The sequence below is a fragment of the Coregonus lavaretus genome (assembly GCF_964263955.1).
Source record: "Coregonus lavaretus genome assembly, contig: HAP1_SCAFFOLD_702, whole genome shotgun sequence".
NCBI lineage: Eukaryota > Metazoa > Chordata > Actinopteri > Salmoniformes > Salmonidae > Coregonus > Coregonus lavaretus.
Genome location: NW_028163467.1, coordinates 214404 through 236445, shown reverse-complemented (window position 1 = coordinate 236445; position 22042 = coordinate 214404). Strand labels below are relative to the sequence as shown.

The following is a 22042-nucleotide window of genomic DNA, read 5'->3' as shown; positions in this document are numbered from 1 at the left end:
CAGGGGTTCAAGAAGTCCAACTTACAGCGAAGTGTGGCAGCAGGTCCTGGAGGTCAGCGTCTGTAAACCCAGAGATCTCCAGGGCTCTGGGTCTGTGGTCTACTGTGGAGTGGGCAGGGAGACCCCTACCCCGGCACCCCCTACCCCTACCCCTGCTCCTCAGGGACCCACGGCCTCTAGCATGGGCCCCTCTGCCCCGCCCTGGAGCCAGGATCCCCCTCTTAGCTGCCTGGAGAGGAGAGGAGAGGGGGGGGACAGCCACACGATGCTCAAATGTTACCTCAACACACACACACAATGCAAGCTATAAGATGCAACAAAGAGCCATGAAGAAGAAAACGCAGTGTGTGAGCACCCCCAAGTGGCTGAACAGAGACAGTACATTGAACATGTAAGTGATTGAAGGTGAATGCTAGTTCATCAGATAGATGTAACTGTCTATCTGACCTTCAGTTGAACCCTACCTCTAACTGTAGTTGTGTGTATCTGATCTTCAGTTGAACAGCGTCTTCTCCTGACTGGATCTTCTTATAAAGGTCCAGTTCTGTGTCCAGCAACTCCTTCTGAGCCTACAGACAGACAGACAGACAGAGAGACAGAGACAGACAGACAGACAGAGACAGAGAGACAGAGAGACAGAGAGACAGACAGACAGACAGACAGACAGACAGAGAGACAGAGAGACAGAGAGAGAGAGAGACAGAGAGACAGACAGAGAGAGAGACAGACAGACAGACAGACAGAGAGACAGAGAGACAGAGAGACAGAGAGACAGACAGAGAGAGAGACAGACAGACAGACAGACAGACAGACAGAGAGACAGAGAGACAGAGAGACAGAGAGACAGAGAGACAGACAGAGAGAGAGACAGACAGACAGACAGACAGACAGAGAGACAGAGAGACAGAGAGACAGAGAGACAGACAGACAGACAGACAGACAGAGAGACAGACAGACAGACAGACAGGAGAAAACATTTCACACTCCTCTTTCTTCAAAACTGCTTGGCATATTTTCTGTTAGCTTGTTACGTTTACGTCCTTTAGCAGGACGCTCTTATCCAGAGACTTACAGAAGTGAGCGCATACATTTTTGTACTGGTTCCCCCGTGGGAATCGAACCCACAACCCTGGCGTTGCAACCGCCATGCTCTACCAACTGAGCCACACACGTGGTGTGTGTGTGTGCAGGGTTCAGTCTCCCGAGTGGCGCAGTGGTCTAAGGCACTGCATCGCAGTGCTAGCTGTGCCACTAGAGATCCTGGTTCGAATCCAGGCTCTGTCGTAGCCGGCCGCGACCGGGAGACTCATGGGGGCGGCACACAATTGGCCCAGCGTCGTCCAGGGTAGGGGAGGGAATGGCCGGCAGGGATGTAGCTCAGTTGGTAGAGCATGGCGTTTGCAACGCCAGGGTTGTGGGTTCGATTCCCACGGGGGGCCAGTATGAAAAATATAAAACAAAAATAAAAAATAAAACAAATTCAAAAAGATAAAATAAAAAAATAATGTATGCACTCACTAACTGTAAGTCGCTCTGGATAAGAGCGTCTGCTAAATGACTAAAATGTAAAATGTTCATACAGAACCAGGCTAATAATGACTAGCCATCTTTTAAATGAACATGCCCTTTGTGTTCTTACATTTATTTGAATAGATTTACTGCAACAGCAAAGAAAAAGAGACCAAATGGATTCACTGCAGATTTCAAACTGTCATGTGTTGTTCTCTGCTAAAAGGCAGAACTAAATGAACCAATACTTGATACCAAAAGCCAAGCCACGTTAAACAAACGACTAAACAAAAGGGGAGAACTGATTTTTTTTTCACTCTCAAAAATCACTTAACAAAAAAACTACAACATTGGATGTTCTACGTCCACAACAACGCTTAAACCCCATCAGGACACCATTTTTTAGGGCTGGGAAAAATCTGAGAAATGTAGATTATTTAGAAGAAAATTTTTTTTTTAAATTAAAATTATAAATGATTTAGAATCATGATCCAGAGTAGCCTACACTGATGCAGTCTGTCTGTGTGGTAGATAGTCAGTCTGATAAACACCCTGATGCAGTCTGTCTGTGTGGTAGATAGTCAGTCTGATAAACACCCTGATGCAGTCTGTCTGTGGTAGATAGTCAGTCTGATAAACACCCTGATGCAGTCTGTCTGTGGTAGATAGTCAGTCTGATAAACACCCTGATGCAGTCTGTCTGTGGTAGATAGTCAGTCTGATAAACACCCTGATGCAGTCTGTCTGTGTGGTAGATAGTCAGTCTGATAAACACCCTGATGCAGTCTGTCTGTGTGGTAGATAGTCAGTCTGATAAACACCCTGATGCAGTCTGTCTGTGTGGTAGATAGTCAGTCTGATAAACACCCTGTTGCAGTCTGTCTGTGTGGTAGATAGTCAGTCTGATAAACACCCTGATGCAGTCTGTCTGTGTGGTAGATAGTCAGTCTGATAAACACCCTGATGCAGTCTGTCTGTGGTAGATAGTCAGTCTGATAAACACCCTGATGCAGTCTGTCTGTGTGGTAGATAGTCAGTCTGATAAACACCCTGATGCAGTCTGTCTGTGTGGTAGATAGTCAGTCTGATAAACACCCTGATGCAGTCTGTCTGTGTGGTAGATAGTCAGTCTGATAAACACCCTGATGCAGTCTGTCTGTGGTAGATAGTCAGTCTGATAAACACCCTGATGCAGTCTGTCTGTGTGGTAGATAGTCAGTCTGATAAACACCCTGATGCAGTCTGTCTGTGTGGTAGATAGTCAGTCTGATAAACACCCTGATGCAGTCTGTCTGTGGTAGATAGTCAGTCTGATAAACACCCTGATGCAGTCTGTCTGTGGTAGATAGTCAGTCTGATAAACACCCTGATGCAGTCTGTCTGTGTGGTAGATAGTCAGTCTGATAAACACCCTGATGCAGTCTGTCTGTGTGGTAGATAGTCAGTCTGATAAACACCCTGATGCAGTCTGTCTGTGTGGTAGATAGTCAGTCTGATAAACACCCTGATGCAGTCTGTCTGTGGTAGATAGTCAGTCTGATAAACACCCTGATGCAGTCTGTCTGTGGGGTAGATAGTCAGTCTGATAAACACCCTGATGCAGTCTGTCTGTGGTAGATAGTCAGTCTGATAAACACCCTGATGCAGTCTGTCTGTGGTAGATAGTCAGTCTGATAAACACCCTGATGCAGTCTGTCTGTGTGGTAGATAGTCAGTCTGATAAACACCCTGATGCAGTCTGTCTGTGTGGTAGATAGTCAGTCTGATAAACACCCTGATGCAGTCTGTCTGTGGTAGATAGTCAGTCTGATAAACACCCTGATGCAGTCTGTCTGTGGTAGATAGTCAGTCTGATAAACACCCTGATGCAGTCTGTCTGTGGTAGATAGTCAGTCTGATAAACACCCTGATGCAGTCTGTCTGTGTGGTGGATAGTCAGTCTGATAAACACCCTGATGCAGTCTGTCTGTGGTAGATAGTCAGTCTGATAAACACCCTGATGCAGTCTGTCTGTGGTAGATAGTCAGTCTGATAAACACCCTGATGCAGTCTGTCTGTGTGGTAGATAGTCAGTCTGATAAACACCCTGATGCAGTCTGTCTGTGTGGTAGATAGTCAGTCTGATAAACACCCTGATGCAGTCTGTCTGTGGTAGATAGTCAGTCTGATAAACACCCTGATGCAGTCTGTCTGTGTGGTAGATAGTCAGTCTGATAAACACCCTGATGCAGTCTGTCTGTGTGGTAGATAGTCAGTCTGATAAACACCCTGATGCAGTCTGTCTGTGTGGTAGATAGTCAGTCTGATAAACACCCTGATGCAGTCTGTCTGTGTGGTAGATAGTCAGTCTGATAAACACCCTGATGCAGTCTGTCTGTGGTAGATAGTCAGTCTGATAAACACCCTGATGCAGTCTGTCTGTGGGGTAGATAGTCAGTCTGATAAACACCCTGATGCAGTCTGTCTGTGTGGTAGATAGTCAGTCTGATAAACACCCTGATGCAGTCTGTCTGTGTGGTAGATAGTCAGTCTGATAAACACCCTGATGCAGTCTGTCTGTGTGGTAGATAGTCAGTCTGATAAACACCCTGATGCAGTCTGTCTGTGTGGTAGATAGTCAGTCTGATAAACACCCTGATGCAGTCTGTCTGTGTGGTAGATAGTCAGTCTGATAAACACCCTGATGCAGTCTGTCTGTGTGGTAGATAGTCAGTCTGATAAACACCCTGATGCAGTCTGTCTGTGTGGTAGATAGTCAGTCTGATAAACACCCTGATGCAGTCTGTCTGTGTGGTAGATAGTCAGTCTGATAAACACCCTGATGCAGTCTGTCTGTGTGGTAGATAGTCTGATAAACACCCTGATGCAGTCTGTCTGTGTGGTAGATAGTCAGTCTGATAAACACCCTGATGCAGTCTGTCTGTGGTAGATAGTCAGTCTGATAAACACCCTGATGCAGTCTGTCTGTGTGGTAGATAGTCAGTCTGATAAACACCCTGATGCAGTCTGTCTGTGGTAGATAGTCAGTCTGATAAACACCCTGATGCAGTCTGTCTGTGGTAGATAGTCAGTCTGATAAACACCCTGATGCAGTCTGTCTGTGTGGTAGATAGTCAGTCTGATAAACACCCTGATGCAGTCTGTCTGTGGTAGATAGTCAGTCTGATAAACACCCTGATGCAGTCTGTCTGTGTGGTAGATAGTCAGTCTGATAAACACCCTGATGCAGTCTGTCTGTGTGGTAGATAGTCAGTCTGATAAACACCCTGATGCAGTCTGTCTGTGGTAGATAGTCAGTCTGATAAACACCCTGATGCAGTCTGTCTGTGTGGTAGATAGTCAGTCTGATAAACACCCTGATGCAGTCTGTCTGTGTGGTAGATAGTCAGTCTGATAAACACCCTGATGCAGTCTGTCTGTGTGGTAGATAGTCAGTCTGATAAACACCCTGATGCAGTCTGTCTGTCTGGTAGATAGTCAGTCTGATAAACACCCTGATGCAGTCTGTCTGTGTGGTAGATAGTCAGTCTGATAAACACCCTGATGCAGTCTGTCTGTGGTAGATAGTCAGTCTGATAAACACCCTGATGCAGTCTGTCTGTGGTAGATAGTCAGTCTGATAAACACCCTGATGCAGTCTGTCTGTGTGGTAGATAGTCTGATAAACACCCTGATGCAGTCTGTCTGTGGTAGATAGTCAGTCTGATAAACACCCTGATGCAGTCTGTCTGTGTGGTAGATAGTCAGTCTGATAAACACCCTGATGCAGTCTGTCTGTGGTAGATAGTCAGTCTGATAAACACCCTGATGCAGTCTGTCTGTGTGGTAGATAGTCAGTCTGATAAACACCCTGATGCAGTCTGTCTGTGTGGTAGATAGTCAGTCTGATAAACACCCTGATGCAGTCTGTCTGTGGTAGATAGTCAGTCTGATAAACACCCTGATGCAGTCTGTCTGTGGTAGATAGTCAGTCTGATAAACACCCTGATGCAGTCTGTCTGTGGTAGATAGTCAGTCTGATAAACACCCTGATGCAGTCTGTCTGTGTGGTAGATAGTCAGTCTGATAAACACCCTGATACAGTCTGTCTGTGTGGTAGATAGTCAGTCTGATAAACACCCTGATGCAGTCTGTCTGTGTGGTAGATAGTCAGTCTGATAAACACCCTGATGCAGTCTGTCTGTGTGGTAGATAGTCAGTCTGATAAACACCCTGCTGCAGTCTGTCTGTGGTAGATAGTCAGTCTGATAAACACCCTGATGCAGTCTGTCTGTGTGGTAGATAGTCAGTCTGATAAACACCCTGATGCAGTCTGTCTGTGGTAGATAGTCAGTCTGATAAACACCCTGATGCAGTCTGTCTGTGTGGTAGATAGTCAGTCTGATAAACACCCTGATGCAGTCTGTCTGTGGTAGATAGTCAGTCTGATAAACACCCTGATGCAGTCTGTCTGTGGTAGATAGTCAGTCTGATAAACACCCTGATGCAGTCTGTCTGTGTGGTAGATAGTCAGTCTGATAAACACCCTGATGCAGTCTGTCTGTGTGGTAGATAGTCAGTCTGATAAACACCCTGATGCAGTCTGTCTGTGGTAGATAGTCAGTCTGATAAACACCCTGATGCAGTCTGTCTGTGGTAGATAGTCAGTCTGATAAACACCCTGATGCAGTCTGTCTGTGTGGTAGATAGTCAGTCTGATAAACACCCTGATGCAGTCTGTCTGTGTGGTAGATAGTCAGTCTGATAAACACCCTGATGCAGTCTGTCTGTGGTAGATAGTCAGTCTGATAAACACCCTGATGCAGTCTGTCTGTGGTAGATAGTCAGTCTGATAAACACCCTGATGCAGTCTGTCTGTGTGGTAGATAGTCAGTCTGATAAACACCCTGATGCAGTCTGTCTGTGGTAGATAGTCAGTCTGATAAACACCCTGATGCAGTCTGTCTGTGTGGTAGATAGTCAGTCTGATAAACACCCTGATGCAGTCTGTCTGTGTGGTAGATAGTCAGTCTGATAAACACCCTGATGCAGTCTGTCTGTGTGGTAGATAGTAAGTCTGATAAACACCCTGATGCAGTCTGTCTGTGTGGTAGATAGTCAGTCTGATAAACACCCTGATGCAGTCTGTCTGTGGTAGATAGTCAGTCTGATAAACACCCTGATGCAGTCTGTCTGTGTGGTAGATAGTCAGTCTGATAAACACCCTGATGCAGTCTGTCTGTGGTAGATAGTCAGTCTGATAAAACACCCTGATGCAGTCTGTCTGTGGTAGATAGTCAGTCTGATAAACACCCTGATGCAGTCTGTCTGTGGTAGATAGTCAGTCTGATAAACACCCTGATGCAGTCTGTCTGTGTGGTAGATAGTCAGTCTGATAAACACCCTGATGCAGTCTGTCTGTGGTAGATAGTCAGTCTGATAAACACCCTGATGCAGTCTGTCTGTGGTAGATAGTCAGTCTGATAAACACCCTGATGCAGTCTGTCTGTGTGGTAGATAGTCAGTCTGATAAACACCCTGATGCAGTCTGTCTGTGTGGTAGATAGTCAGTCTGATAAACACCCTGATGCAGTCTGTCTGTGGTAGATAGTCAGTCTGATAAACACCCTGATGCAGTCTGTCTGTGGTAGATAGTCAGTCTGATAAACACCCTGATGCAGTCTGTCTGTGTGGTAGATAGTCAGTCTGATAAACACCCTGATGCAGTCTGTCTGTGTGGTAGATAGTCAGTCTGATAAACACCCTGATGCAGTCTGTCTGTGGTAGATAGTCAGTCTGATAAACACCCTGATGCAGTCTGTCTGTGGTAGATAGTCAGTCTGATAAACACCCTGATGCAGTCTGTCTGTGTGGTAGATAGTCAGTCTGATAAACACCCTGATGCAGTCTGTCTGTGGTAGATAGTCAGTCTGATAAACACCCTGATGCAGTCTGTCTGTGTGGTAGATAGTCAGTCTGATAAACACCCTGATGCAGTCTGTCTGTGTGGTAGATAGTCAGTCTGATAAACACCCTGATGCAGTCTGTCTGTGTGGTAGATAGTAAGTCTGATAAACACCCTGATGCAGTCTGTCTGTGGTAGATAGTCAGTCTGATAAACACCCTGATGCAGTCTGTCTGTGTGGTAGATAGTCAGTCTGATAAACACCCTGATGCAGTCTGTCTGTGGTAGATAGTCAGTCTGATAAACACCCTGATGCAGTCTGTCTGTGTGGTAGATAGTCAGTCTGATAAACACCCTGATGCAGTCTGTCTGTGTGGTAGATAGTCAGTCTGATAAACACCCTGATGCAGTCTGTCTGTGTGGTAGATAGTAAGTCTGATAAACACCCTGATGCAGTCTGTCTGTGTGGTAGATAGTCAGTCTGATAAACACCCTGATGCAGTCTGTCTGTGGTAGATAGTCAGTCTGATAAAACACCTGATGCAGTCTGTCTGTGGTAGATAGTCAGTCTGATAAACACCCTGATGCAGTCTGTCTGTGGTAGATAGTCAGTCTGATAAACACCCTGATGCAGTCTGTCTGTGTGGTAGATAGTCAGTCTGATAAACACCCTGATGCAGTCTGTCTGTGGTAGATAGTCAGTCTGATAAACACCCTGAGGCAGTCTGTCTGTGTGGTAGATAGTCAGTCTGATAAACACCCTGAGGCAGTCTGTCTGTGTGGTAGATAGTCAGTCTGATAAACACCCTGATGCAGTCTGTCTGTGGTAGATAGTCAGTCTGATAAACACCCTGATGCAGTCTGTCTGTGGTAGATAGTCAGTCTGATAAACACCCTGATGCAGTCTGTCTGTGTGGTAGATAGTCAGTCTGATAAACACCCTGATGCAGTCTGTCTGTGGTAGATAGTCAGTCTGATAAACACCCTGATGCAGTCTGTCTGTGTGGTAGATAGTCAGTCTGATAAACACCCTGATGCAGTCTGTCTGTGGTAGATAGTCAGTCTGATAAACACCCTGATGCAGTCTGTCTGTGGGTAGATAGTCAGTCTGATAAACACCCTGATGCAGTCTGTCTGTGGTAGATAGTCAGTCTGATAAACACCCTGATGCAGTCTGTCTGTGTGGTAGATAGTCAGTCTGATAAACACCCTGATGCAGTCTGTCTGTGTGGTAGATAGTCAGTCTGATAAACACCCTGATGCAGTCTGTCTGTGTGGTAGATAGTCAGTCTGATAAACACCCTGATGCAGTCTGTCTGTGTGGTAGATAGTCAGTCTGATAAACACCCTGATGCAGTCTGTCTGTGGTAGATAGTCAGTCTGATAAACACCCTGATGCAGTCTGTCTGTGGTAGATAGTCAGTCTGATAAACACCCTGATGCAGTCTGTCTGTGGTAGATAGTCAGTCTGATAAACACCCTGATGCAGTCTGTCTGTGTGGTAGATAGTCAGTCTGATAAACACCCTGATACAGTCTGTCTGTGTGGTAGATAGTCAGTCTGATAAACACCCTGATGCAGTCTGTCTGTGTGGTAGATAGTCAGTCTGATAAACACCCTGATGCAGTCTGTCTGTGTGGTAGATAGTCAGTCTGATAAACACCCTGCTGCAGTCTGTCTGTGGTAGATAGTCAGTCTGATAAACACCCTGATACAGTCTGTCTGTGGTAGATAGTCAGTCTGATAAACACCCTGATGCAGTCTGTCTGTGGGTAGATAGTCAGTCTGATAAACACCCTGATGCAGTCTGTCTGTGTGGTAGATAGTCAGTCTGATAAACACCCTGATGCAGTCTGTCTGTGGTAGATAGTCAGTCTGATAAACACCCTGATGCAGTCTGTCTGTGGGGTAGATAGTCAGTCCTGATAAACACCCTGATGCAGTCTGTCTGTGGTAGATAGTCAGTCTGATAAACACCCTGATGCAGTCTGTCTGTGTGGTAGATAGTCAGTCTGATAAACACCCTGATGCAGTCTGTCTGTGTGGTAGATAGTCAGTCTGATAAACACCCTGATGCAGTCTGTCTGTGTGGTAGATAGTCAGTCTGATAAACACCCTGATGCAGTCTGTCTGTGTGGTAGATAGTCAGTCTGATAAACACCCTGATGCAGTCTGTCTGTGTGGTAGATAGTCAGTCTGATAAACACCCTGATGCAGTCTGTCTGTGTGGTAGATAGTCAGTCTGATAAACACCCTGATGCAGTCTGTCTGTCTGTGGTAGATAGTCAGTCTGATAAACACCCTGATGCAGTCTGTCTGTGTGGTAGATAGTCAGTCTGATAAACACCCTGATGCAGTCTGTCTGTGTGGTAGATAGTCAGTCTGATAAACACCCTGATGCAGTCTGTCTGTGTGGTAGATAGTCAGTCTGATAAACACCCTGATGCAGTCTGTCTGTGTGGTAGATAGTCAGTCTGATAAACCACCCTGATGCAGTCTGTCTGTGTGGTAGATAGTCAGTCTGATAAACACCCTGATGCAGTCTGTCTGTGTGGTAGATAGTCAGTCTGATAAACACCCTGATGCAGTCTGTCTGTGTGGTAGATAGTCAGTCTGATAAACACCCTGATGCAGTCTGTCTGTGTGGTAGATAGTCAGTCTGATAAACACCCTGATGCAGTCTGTCTGTGTGGTAGATAGTCAGTCTGATAAACACCCTGATGCAGTCTGTCTGTGTGTAGATAGTCAGTCTGATAAACACCCTGATGCAGTCTGTCTGTGGTAGATAGTCAGTCTGATAAACACCCTGATGCAGTCTGTCTGTGGTAGATAGTCAGTCTGATAAACACCCTGATGCAGTCTGTCTGTGGGGGTAGATAGTCAGTCTGATAACACCCTGATGCAGTCTGTCTGTGGTAGATAGTCAGTCTGATAAACACCCTGATGCAGTCTGTCTGTGGTAGATAGTCAGTCTGATAAACACCCTGATGCAGTCTGTCTGTGTGGTAGATAGTCAGTCTGATAAACACCCTGATGCAGTCTGTCTGTGTGGTAGATAGTCAGTCTGATAAACACCCTGATGCAGTCTGTCTGTGTGGTAGATAGTCAGTCTGATAAACACCCTGATGCAGTCTGTCTGTGTGGTAGATAGTCAGTCTGATAAACACCCTGATGCAGTCTGTCTGTGTGGTAGATAGTCGTCTGATAAACACCCTGATGCAGTCTGTCTGTGGTAGATAGTCAGTCTGATAAACACCCTGATGCAGTCTGTCTGTGTGGTAGATAGTCAGTCTGATAAACACCCTGATGCAGTCTGTCTGTGTGGTAGATAGTCAGTCTGATAAACACCCTGATGCAGTCTGTCTGTGTGGTAGATAGTCAGTCTGATAAACACCCTGATGCAGTCTGTCTGTGTGGTAGATAGTCAGTCTGATAAACACCCTGATGCAGTCTGTCTGTGGTAGATAGTCAGTCTGATAAACACCCTGATGCAGTCTGTCTGTGTGGTAGATAGTCAGTCTGATAAACACCCGATGAAGTCTGTCTGTGGTAGATAGTCAGTCTGATAAACACCCTGATGCAGTCTGTCTGTGTGGTAGATAGTCAGTCTGATAAACACCCTGATGCAGTCTGTCTGTGTGGTAGATAGTCAGTCTGATAAACACCCTGATGCAGTCTGTCTGTGGTAGATAGTCAGTCTGATAAACACCCTGATGCAGTCTGTCTGTGTGGTAGATAGTCAGTCTGATAAACACCCTGATGCAGTCTGTCTGTGTGGTAGATAGTCAGTCTGATAAACACCCTGATGCAGTCTGTCTGTGGTAGATAGTCAGTCTGATAAACACCCTGATGCAGTCTGTCTGTGGTAGATAGTCAGTCTGATAAACACCCTGATGCAGTCTGTCTGTGTGGTAGATAGTCAGTCTGATAAACACCCTGATGCAGTCTGTCTGTGTGGTAGATAGTCAGTCTGATAAACACCCTGATGCAGTCTGTCTGTGGTAGATAGTCAGTCTGATAAACACCCTGATGCAGTCTGTCTGTGTGGTAGATAGTCAGTCTGATAAACACCCTGATGCAGTCTGTCTGTCTGTGGTAGATAGTCAGTCTGATAAACACCCTGATGCAGTCTGTCTGTGTGGTAGATAGTCAGTCTGATAAACACCCTGATGCAGTCTGTCTGTGGTAGATAGTCAGTCTGATAAACACCCTGATGCAGTCTGTCTGTGGTAGATAGTCAGTCTGATAAACACCCTGATGCAGTCTGTCTGTGGTAGATAGTCAGTCTGATAAACACCCTGATGCAGTCTGTCTGTGTGGTAGATAGTCAGTCTGATAAACACCCTGATGCAGTCTGTCTGTGGTAGATAGTCAGTCTGATAAACACCCTGATGCAGTCTGTCTGTGTGGTAGATAGTCAGTCTGATAAACACCTGATGCAGTCTGTCTGTGGTAGATAGTCAGTCTGATAAACACCCTGATGCAGTCTGTCTGTGTGGTAGATAGTCAGTCTGATAAACACCCTGATGCAGTCTGTCTGTGGTAGATAGTCAGTCTGATAAACACCCTGATGCAGTCTGTCTGTGGTAGATAGTCAGTCTGATAAACACCCTGATGCAGTCTGTCTGTGTGGTAGATAGTCAGTCTGATAAACACCCTGATGCAGTCTGTCTGTGTGGTAGAGAGTCAGTCTGATAAACACCCTGATGCAGTCTGTCTGTGGTAGATAGTCAGTCTGATAAACACCCTGATGCAGTCTGTCTGTGTGGTAGATAGTCAGTCTGATAAACACCCTGATGCAGTCTGTCTGTGGGTAGATAGTCAGTCTGATAAACACCCTGATGCAGTCTGTCTGTGTGGTAGATAGTCAGTCTGATAAACACCCTGATGCAGTCTGTCTGTGTGGTAGATAGTCAGTCTGATAAACACCCTGATGCAGTCTGTCTGTGTGGTAGATAGTCAGTCTGATAAACACCCTGATGCAGTCTGTCTGTGGTAGATAGTCAGTCTGATAAACACCCTGATGCAGTCTGTCTGTGGTAGATAGTCAGTCTGATAAACACCCTGATGCAGTCTGTCTGTGGTAGATAGTCAGTCTGATAAACACCCTGATGCAGTCTGTCTGTGTGGTAGATAGTCAGTCTGATAAACACCCTGATGCAGTCTGTCTGTGTGGTAGATAGTCAGTCTGATAAACACCCTGATGCAGTCTGTCTGTGTGGTAGATAGTCAGTCTGATAAACACCCTGATGCAGTCTGTCTGTGTGGTAGATAGTCAGTCTGATAAACACCCTGATGCAGTCTGTCTGTGGTAGATAGTCAGTCTGATAAACACCCTGATGCAGTCTGTCTGTGTGGTAGATAGTCAGTCTGATAAACACCCTGATGCAGTCTGTCTGTGGGTAGATAGTCAGTCTGATAAACACCCTGATGCAGTCTGTCTGTGGTAGATAGTCAGTCTGATAAACACCCTGATGCAGTCTGTCTGTGTGGTAGATAGTCAGTCTGATAAACACCCTGATGCAGTCTGTCTGTGTGGTAGATAGTCAGTCTGATAAACACCCTGATGCAGTCTGTCTGTGTGGTAGATAGTCAGTCTGATAAACACCCTGATGCAGTCTGTCTGTGGTAGATAGTCAGTCTGATAAACACCCTGATGCAGTCTGTCTGTGGTAGATAGTCAGTCTGATAAACACCCTGATGCAGTCTGTCTGTGGTAGATAGTCAGTCTGATAAACACCCTGATGCAGTCTGTCTGTGTGGTAGATAGTCAGTCTGATAAACACCCTGATGCAGTCTGTCTGTGTGGTAGATAGTCAGTCTGATAAACACCCTGATGCAGTCTGTCTGTGTGGTAGATAGTCCGTCTGATAAACACCCTGATGCAGTCTGTCTGTGTGGTAGATAGTCAGTCTGATAAACACCCTGATGCAGTCTGTCTGTGGTAGATAGTCAGTCTGATAAACACCCTGATGCAGTCTGTCTGTGGTAGATAGTCAGTCTGATAAACACCCTGATGCAGTCTGTCTGTGGTAGATAGTCAGTCTGATAAACACCCTGATGCAGTCTGTCTGTGTGGTAGATAGTCAGTCTGATAAACACCCTGATGCAGTCTGTCTGTGGTAGATAGTCAGTCTGATAAACACCCTGATGCAGTCTGTCTGTGTGGTAGATAGTCAGTCTGATAAACACCCTGATGCAGTCTGTCTGTGGTAGATAGTCAGTCTGATAAACACCCTGATGCAGTCTGTCTGTGGTAGATAGTCCGTCTGATAAACACCCTGATGCAGTCTGTCTGTGTGGTAGATAGTCAGTCTGATAAACACCCTGATGCAGTCTGTCTGTGTGGTAGATAGTCAGTCTGATAAACACCATGATGCAGTCTGTCTGTGTGGTAGATAGTCAGTCTGATAAACACCCTGATGCAGTCTGTCTGTGGTAGATAGTCAGTCTGATAAACACCCTGATGCAGTCTGTCTGTGTGGTAGATAGTCAGTCTGATAAACACCCTGATGCAGTCTGTCTGTGGTAGATAGTCAGTCTGATAAACACCCTGATGCAGTCTGTCTGTGTGGTAGATAGTCAGTCTGATAAACACCCTGATGCAGTCTGTCTGTGTGGTAGATAGTCAGTCTGATAAACACCCTGATGCAGTCTGTCTGTGTGGTAGATAGTCAGTCTGATAAACACCCTGATGCAGTCTGTCTGTGTGGTAGATAGTCAGTCTGATAAACACCCTGATGCAGTCTGTCTGTGGTAGATAGTCAGTCTGATAAACACCCTGATGCAGTCTGTCTGTGGTAGATAGTCAGTCTGATAAACACCCTGATGCAGTCTGTCTGTGTGGTAGATAGTCAGTCTGATAAACACCCTGATGCAGTCTGTCTGTGTGGTAGATAGTCAGTCTGATAAACACCCTGATGCAGTCTGTCTGTGTGGTAGATAGTCAGTCTGATAAACACCCTGATGCAGTCTGTCTGTGGTATATAGTCAGTCTGATAAAACACCCTGATGCAGTCTGTCTGTGTGGTAGATAGTCAGTCTGATAAACACCCTGATGCAGTCTGTCTGTGGTAGATAGTCAGTCTGATAAACACCCTGATGCAGTCTGTCTGTGGTAGATAGTCAGTCTGATAAAACACCCTGATGCAGTCTGTCTGTGTGGTAGATAGTCAGTCTGATAAACACCCTGATGCAGTCTGTCTGTGTGGTAGATAGTCAGTCTGATAAACACCCTGATGCAGTCTGTCTGTGGGGTAGATAGTCAGTCTGATAAACACCCTGATGCAGTCTGTCTGTGTTAGATAGTCAGTCTGATAAACACCCTGATGCAGTCTGTCTGTGGGGTAGATAGTCAGTCTGATAAACACCCTGATGCAGTCTGTCTGTGTGGTAGATAGTCAGTCTGATAAACACCCTGATGCAGTCTGTCTGTGGTAGATAGTCAGTCTGATAAACACCCTGATGCAGTCTGTCTGTGGTAGATAGTCAGTCTGATAAACACCCTGATGCAGTCTGTCTGTGTGGTAGATAGTCAGTCTGATAAACACCCTGATGCAGTCTGTCTGTGGTAGATAGTCCGTCTGATAAACACCCTGATGCAGTCTGTCTGTGGTAGATAGTCCGTCTGATAAACACCCTGATGCAGTCTGTCTGTGGTAGATAGTCAGTGTCGCCATTTGTGATGTTGAAGAGTTATTGGAGGGGGGGGGTCATGTTTTAAAAATGAGAAAGCCACCAAAAAAACGACGTTCCCTTCGTAACGGAACGCTTTGTATGGAAAACCAAGTTGAAGCAAAAAGATTCGATGTTGTCCTGCTCATAAGAACAGCACATGCTTTTTTATTTTTACTGCAACAAGCGCAACGGACTGGAGCAACACCATTCAATTTAAAACGGCGGGAAACAAATCACTCAATAAAAACTGATCAGATAAGAAATGAAGGAATAATTATATTGGAACTTCTAAAATGTGCTACCATAACTTCTAATGACTTTTAAAAAGGACCAAAGAGTCTAGAGGAAATGTCCAGATTTTCAAGCTAGGTTATTCCATGATGACCGAATTGCCCAACGCAAATATTCAACCAAGACGTTGAACTTTTTAAATAGCTGGTTTGCCCTTCCCATTCTCGCCTTGGCATTTACTGGTAGAAACCAGACCTTGGAACATCTTCCCCTGCCACCACTTCGCTCCACGTAACAAGCAGCTGTTTGAGAGAGCTGCACCCTCTCTCTCTGCCTGACAGGTTATCTATAGGATGTGTGTACAGCACCGTAAACAGCTGCACCCTCTATCTGCCTGACAGGTTATCTATAGGATATGTGTACAGCACCGTAAACAGCTGCACCCTCTCTCTGCCTGACAGGTTATCTATAGGATATGTGTGTGTACAGCACCGTAAAACAGCTGCACCCTCTCTCTGCCTGACAGGTTATCTATAGGATATGTGTACAGCACCGTAAACAGCTGCACCCTCTCTCTGCCTGACAGGTTATCTATAGGATATGTGTGTGTACAGCACCGTAAAACAGCTGCACCCTCTCTCTGCCTGACAGGTTATCTATAGGATATGTGTACAGCACCGTAAACAGCTGCAACCTCTCTCTGCCTGACAGGTTATCTATAGGATGTGTACAGCACCGTAAACAGCTGCACCCTCTCTCTGCCTGACAGGTTATCTATAGGATATGTGTGTACAGCACCGTAAACAGCTGCACCCTCTCTCTGCCTGACAGGTTATCTATAGGATATGTGTACAGCACCGTAAACAGCTGCACCCTCTCTCTGCCTGACAGGTTATCTATAGGATGTGTACAGCACCAGTAAAACAGCTGCACCCTCTCTCTGCCGGACAGGTTATCTATAGGATGTGTACAGCACCGTAAACAGCTGCACCCTCTCTCTGCCTGACAGGTTATCTATAGGATGTGTGTACAGCACCGTAAACAGCTGCACCCTCTCTCTGCCTGACAGGTTCTCTATAGGATATGTGTACAGCACCGTAAACAGCTGCACCCTCTCTCTGCCTGACAGGTTCTCTATAGGATGTGTGTGCAGCACCGTAAACAGCTTCACCCTCTCTCTGCCTGACAGGTTATCTATAGGATGTGTTGTGCAGCACCGTAAACAGCTGCACCCTCTCTCTGCCTGACAGGTTATCTATAGGATGTGTGTGCAGCACCGTAAACAGCTGCACCCTCTCTCTGCCTGACAGGTTACCTATAGGATGTGTTGTGCAGCACCGTAAACAGCTGCACCCTCTCTCTGCATGACAGGTTACCTATAGGATGTGTTGTGCAGCACCGTAAACAGCTGCACCCTCTCTGCCTGACAGGTTATCTATAGGATGTGTGTACAGCACCGTAAACAGCTGCACCCTCTCTCTGCCTGACAGGTTATCTATAGGATATGTGTACAGCACCGTAAACAGCTGCACCCTCTCTCTGCCTGACAGGTTATCTATAGGATGTGTTGTGCAGCACCGTAAACAGCTGCACCCTCTCTCTGCCTGACAGGTTATCTATAGGATGTGTTGTGCAGCACCGTAAACAGCTGCACCCTCTCTCTGCCTGACAGGTTATCTATAGGATATGTGTACAGCACCGTAAACAGCTGCACCCTCTCTCTGCCTGACAGGTTATCTATAGGATATGTGTACAGCACCGTAAACAGCTGCACCCTCTCTCTGCCTGACAGGTTATCTATAGGATGTGTGTGTACAGCACCGTAAAACAGCTGCACCCTCTCTCTGCCTGACAGGTTATCTATAGGATGTGTGTACAGCTCCGTAAACAGCTGCACCCTCTATCTGCCTGACAGGTTATCTATAGGATGTGTGTGTACAGCACCGTAAAACAGCTGCACCCTCTCTCTGCCTGACAGGTTATCTATAGGATGTGTGTGTACAGCTCTGTAAACAGCTGCACCCTCTCTCTGCCTGACAGGTTATCTATAGGATGTGTGTGTACAGCACCGTAAAACAGCTGCACCCTCTCTCTGCCTGACAGGTTATCTATAGGATGTGTGTGTACAGCACCGTAAAACAGCTGCACCCTCTCTCTGCCTGACAGGTTATCTATAGGATGTGTGTGTGCAGCACCGTAAACAGCTGCACCCTCTCTCTGCCTGACAGGTTATCTATAGGATATGTGTACAGCACCAGTAAACAGCTGCACCCTCTCTCTGCCTGACAGGTTATCTATAGGATATGTGTGTACAGCACCGTAAACAGCTGCACCCTCTCTCTGCCTGACAGGTTATCTATAGGATGTGTGTGTACAGCACCGTAAACAGCTGCACCCTCTCTCTGCCTGACAGGTTATCTATAGGATGTGTGTGTACAGCACCGTAAACAGCTGCACCCTCTCTCTGCCTGACAGGTTATCTATAGGATGTGTGTGTACAGCACCGTAAACAGCTGCACCCTCTCTCTGCCTGACAGGTTATCTATAGGATGTGTGTACAGCACCGTAAACAGCTGCACCCTCTCTCTGCCTGACAGGTTATCTATAGGATATGTGTACAGCACCGTAAACAGCTGCACCCTCTCTCTGCCTGACAGGTTATCTATAGGCTGTGTGTGCAGCACCGTAAACAGCTGCACCCTCTCTCTGCCTGACAGGTTATCTATAGGCTGTGTGTGTGCAGCACCGTAAACAGCTGCACCCTCTCTCTGCCTGACAGGTTATCTATAGGATATGTGTACAGCACCGTAAACAGCTGCACCCTCTCTCTGCCTGACAGGTTATCTATAGGATATGTGTACAGCACCGTAAACAGCTGCACCCTCTCTCTGCCTGACAGGTTATCTATAGGATATGTGTACAGCACCGTAAACAGCTGCACCCTCTCTCTGCCTGACAGGTTATCTATAGGATATGTGTACAGCACCGTAAACAGCTGCACCCTCTCTCTGCCTGACAGGTTATCTATAGGATGTGTGTGTACAGCACCGTAAAACAGCTGCACCCTCTCTCTGCCTGACAGGTTATATATAGGATGTGTGTACAGCTCCGTAAACAGCTGCACCCTCTATCTGCCTGACAGGTTATCTATAGGATGTGTGTGTACAGCACCGTAAAACAGCTGCACCCTCTCTCTGCCTGACAGGTTATCTATAGGATGTGTGTGTACAGCTCCGTAAACAGCTGCACCCTCTCTCTGCCTGACAGGTTATCTATAGGATGTGTGTGTACAGCACCGTAAAACAGCTGCACCCTCTCTCTGCCTGACAGGTTATCTATAGGATGTGTGTGTACAGCACCGTAAAACAGCTGCACCCTCTCTCTGCCTGACAGGTTATCTATAGGATGTGTGTGTGCAGCACCGTAAACAGCTGCACCCTCTCTCTGCCTGACAGGTTATCTATAGGATATGTGTACAGCACCAGTAAACAGCTGCACCCTCTCTCTGCCTGACAGGTTATCTATAGGATATGTGTGTACAGCACCGTAAACAGCTGCACCCTCTCTGCCTGACAGGTTATCTATAGGATGTGTGTGTACAGCACCGTAAACAGCTGCACCCTCTCTCTGCCTGACAGGTTATCTATAGGATGTGTGTGTACAGCACCGTAAACAGCTGCACCCTCTCTCTGCCTGACAGGTTATCTATAGGATGTGTGTACAGCACCGTAAACAGCTGCACCCTCTCTCTGCCTGACAGGTTATCTATAGGATATGTGTACAGCACCGTAAACAGCTGCACCCTCTCTCTGCCTGACAGGTTATCTATAGGCTGTGTGTGCAGCACCGTAAACAGCTGCACCCTCTCTCTGCCTGACAGGTTATCTATAGGCTGTGTGTGTGCAGCACCGTAAACAGCTGCACCCTCTCTCTGCCTGACAGGTTATCTATAGGATATGTGTACAGCACCGTAAACAGCTGCACCCTCTCTCTGCCTGACAGGTTATCTATAGGATATGTGTACAGCACCGTAAACAGCTGCACCCTCTCTCTGCCTGACAGGTTATCTATAGAATGTGTGTGTACAGCACCGTAAAACAGCTGCACCCTCTCTCTGCCTGACAGGTTATCTATAGGATGTGTGTACAGCTCCGTAAACAGCTGCACCCTCTCTCTGCCTGACAGGTTATCTATAGGATGTGTGTACAGCTCCGTAAACAGCTGCACCCTCTATCTGCCTGACAGGTTATCTATAGGATGTGTGTGTACAGCACCGTAAAACAGCTGCACCCTCTCTCAGCCTGACAGGTTATCTATAGGATGTGTGTGTACAGCTCCGTAAACAGCTGCACCCTCTCTCTGCCTGACAGGTTATCTATAGGATGTGTGTGTACAGCACCGTAAAACAGCTGCACCCTCTCTCTGCCTGACAGGTTATCTATAGGATGTGTGTGTACAGCTCCGTAAACAGCTGCACCCTCTCTCTGCCTGACAGGTCATCTATAGGATGTGTGTGTACAGCACCGTAAAACAGCTGCACCCTCTCTCTGCCTGACAGGTTATCTATAGGATGTGTGTGTACAGCACCGTAAAACAGCTGCACCCTCTCTCTGCCTGACAGGTTATCTATAGGATGTGTGTGTGCAGCACCGTAAACAGCTGCACCCTCTCTCTGCCTGACAGGTTATCTATAGGATATGTGTACAGCACCAGTAAACAGCTGCACCCTCTCTCTGCCTGACAGGTTATCTATAGGATATGTGTACAGCACCGTAAACAGCTGCACCCTCTCTCTGCCTGACAGGTTATCTATAGGATATGTGTACAGCACCGTAAACAGCTGCAACCTCTCTCTGCCTGACAGGTTATCTATAGGATATGTGTACAGCACCGTAAACAGCTGCACCCTCTCTCTGCCTGACAGGTTATCTATAGGATATGTGTACAGCACCGTAAAACAGCTGCACCCTCTCTCTGACTGACAGGTTATCTATAGGATGTGTGTGCAGCACCGTAAACAGCTGCACCCTCTCTCTGCCTGACAGGTTATCTATAGGATGTGTGTGCAGCACCGTAAACAGCTGCACCCTCTCTCTGCCTGACAGGTTATCTATAGGATGTGTGTACAGCACCGTAAACAGCTGCACCCTCTCTCTGCCTGACAGGTTATCTATAGGATATGTGTACAGCACCGTAAACAGCTGCACCCTCTCTCTGCCTGACAGGTTATCTATAGGATGTGTGTACAGCACCGTAAACAGCTGCACCCTCTCTCTGCCTGACAGGTTATCTATAGGATGTGTTGTGCAGCACCGTAAACAGCTGCACCCTCTCTCTGCCTGACAGGTTATCTATAGGATATGTGTACAGCACCGTAAACAGCTGCACCCTCTCTCTGCCTGACAGGTTATCTATAGGATATGTGTACAGCACCGTAAACAGCTGCACCCTCTCTCTGCCTGACAGGTTATCTATAGAATGTGTGTGTACAGCACCGTAAAACAGCTGCACCCTCTCTCTGCCTGACAGGTTATCTATAGGATGTGTGTACAGCTCCGTAAACAGCTGCACCCTCTATCTGCCTGACAGGTTATCTATAGGATGTGTGTGTACAGCACCGTAAAACAGCTGCACCCTCTCTCTGCCTGACAGGTTATCTATAGGATGTGTGTGTACAGCTCCGTAAACAGCTGCACCCTCTCTCTGCCTGACAGGTCATCTATAGGATGTGTGTGTACAGCACCGTAAAACAGCTGCACCCTCTCTCTGCCTGACAGGTTATCTATAGGATGTGTGTGTGCAGCACCGTAAAACAGCTGCACCCTCTCTCTGCCTGACAGGTTATCTATAGGATGTGTGTGTGCAGCACCGTAAACAGCTGCACCCTCTCTCTGCCTGACAGGTTATCTATAGGATATGTGTACAGCACCAGTAAACAGCTGCACCCTCTCTCTGCCTGACAGGTTATCTATAGGATATGTGTGTACAGCACCGTAAACAGCTGCACCCTCTCTCTGCCTGACAGGTTATCTATAGGATGTGTGTGTACAGCACCGTAAACAGCTGCACCCTCTCTCTGCCTGACAGGTTATCTATAGGATGTGTGTGTACAGCACCGTAAACAGCTGCACCCTCTCTCTGCCTGACAGGTTATCTATAGGATGTGTGTGTACAGCACCGTAAACAGCTGCACCCTCTCTCTGCCTGACAGGTTATCTATAGGATATGTGTACAGCACCGTAAACAGCTGCACCCTCTCTCTGCCTGACAGGTTATCTATAGGATGTGTACAGCACCGTAAACAGCTGCACCCTCTCTCTGCCTGACAGGTTATCTATAGGATATGTGTACAGCACCGTAAACAGCTGCACCCTCTCTCTGCCTGACAGGTTATCTATAGGCTGTGTGTGCAGCACCGTAAACAGCTGCACCCTCTCTCTGCCTGACAGGTTATCTATAGGATATGTGTGTGTGCAGCACCGTAAACAGCTGCACCCTCTCTCTGCCTGACAGGTTATCTATAGGATATGTGTGTGTACAGCACCGTAAAACAGCTGCACCCTCTCTCTGCCTGACAGGTTATCTATAGGATATGTGTACAGCACCGTAAACAGCTGCACCCTCTCTCTGCCTGACAGGTTATCTATAGGATGTGTACAGCACCGTAAACAGCTGCACCCTCTCTCTGCCTGACAGGTTATCTATAGGATGTGTGTGTACAGCACCGTAAACAGCTGCACC

At 46.7% G+C, this 22042-nt stretch overlaps 1 protein-coding gene across 1 annotated transcript in view; it reads right to left on the bottom strand.

The window, feature by feature from the left end:
• Positions 1-22042, bottom strand: part of rbm26 (RNA binding motif protein 26) — a 46553-nt gene that overhangs the window by 6445 nt on the left and 18066 nt on the right. The window contains exons 17-18 of the mRNA XM_084192983.1: positions 465-569; positions 26-229 (exon numbers count right to left, since the gene is read on the bottom strand). Of these exons, the coding sequence (XP_084049109.1) occupies positions 26-229; positions 465-569 (309 nt within the window). The remainder of the gene's footprint in view (positions 1-25; positions 230-464; positions 570-22042) is intronic.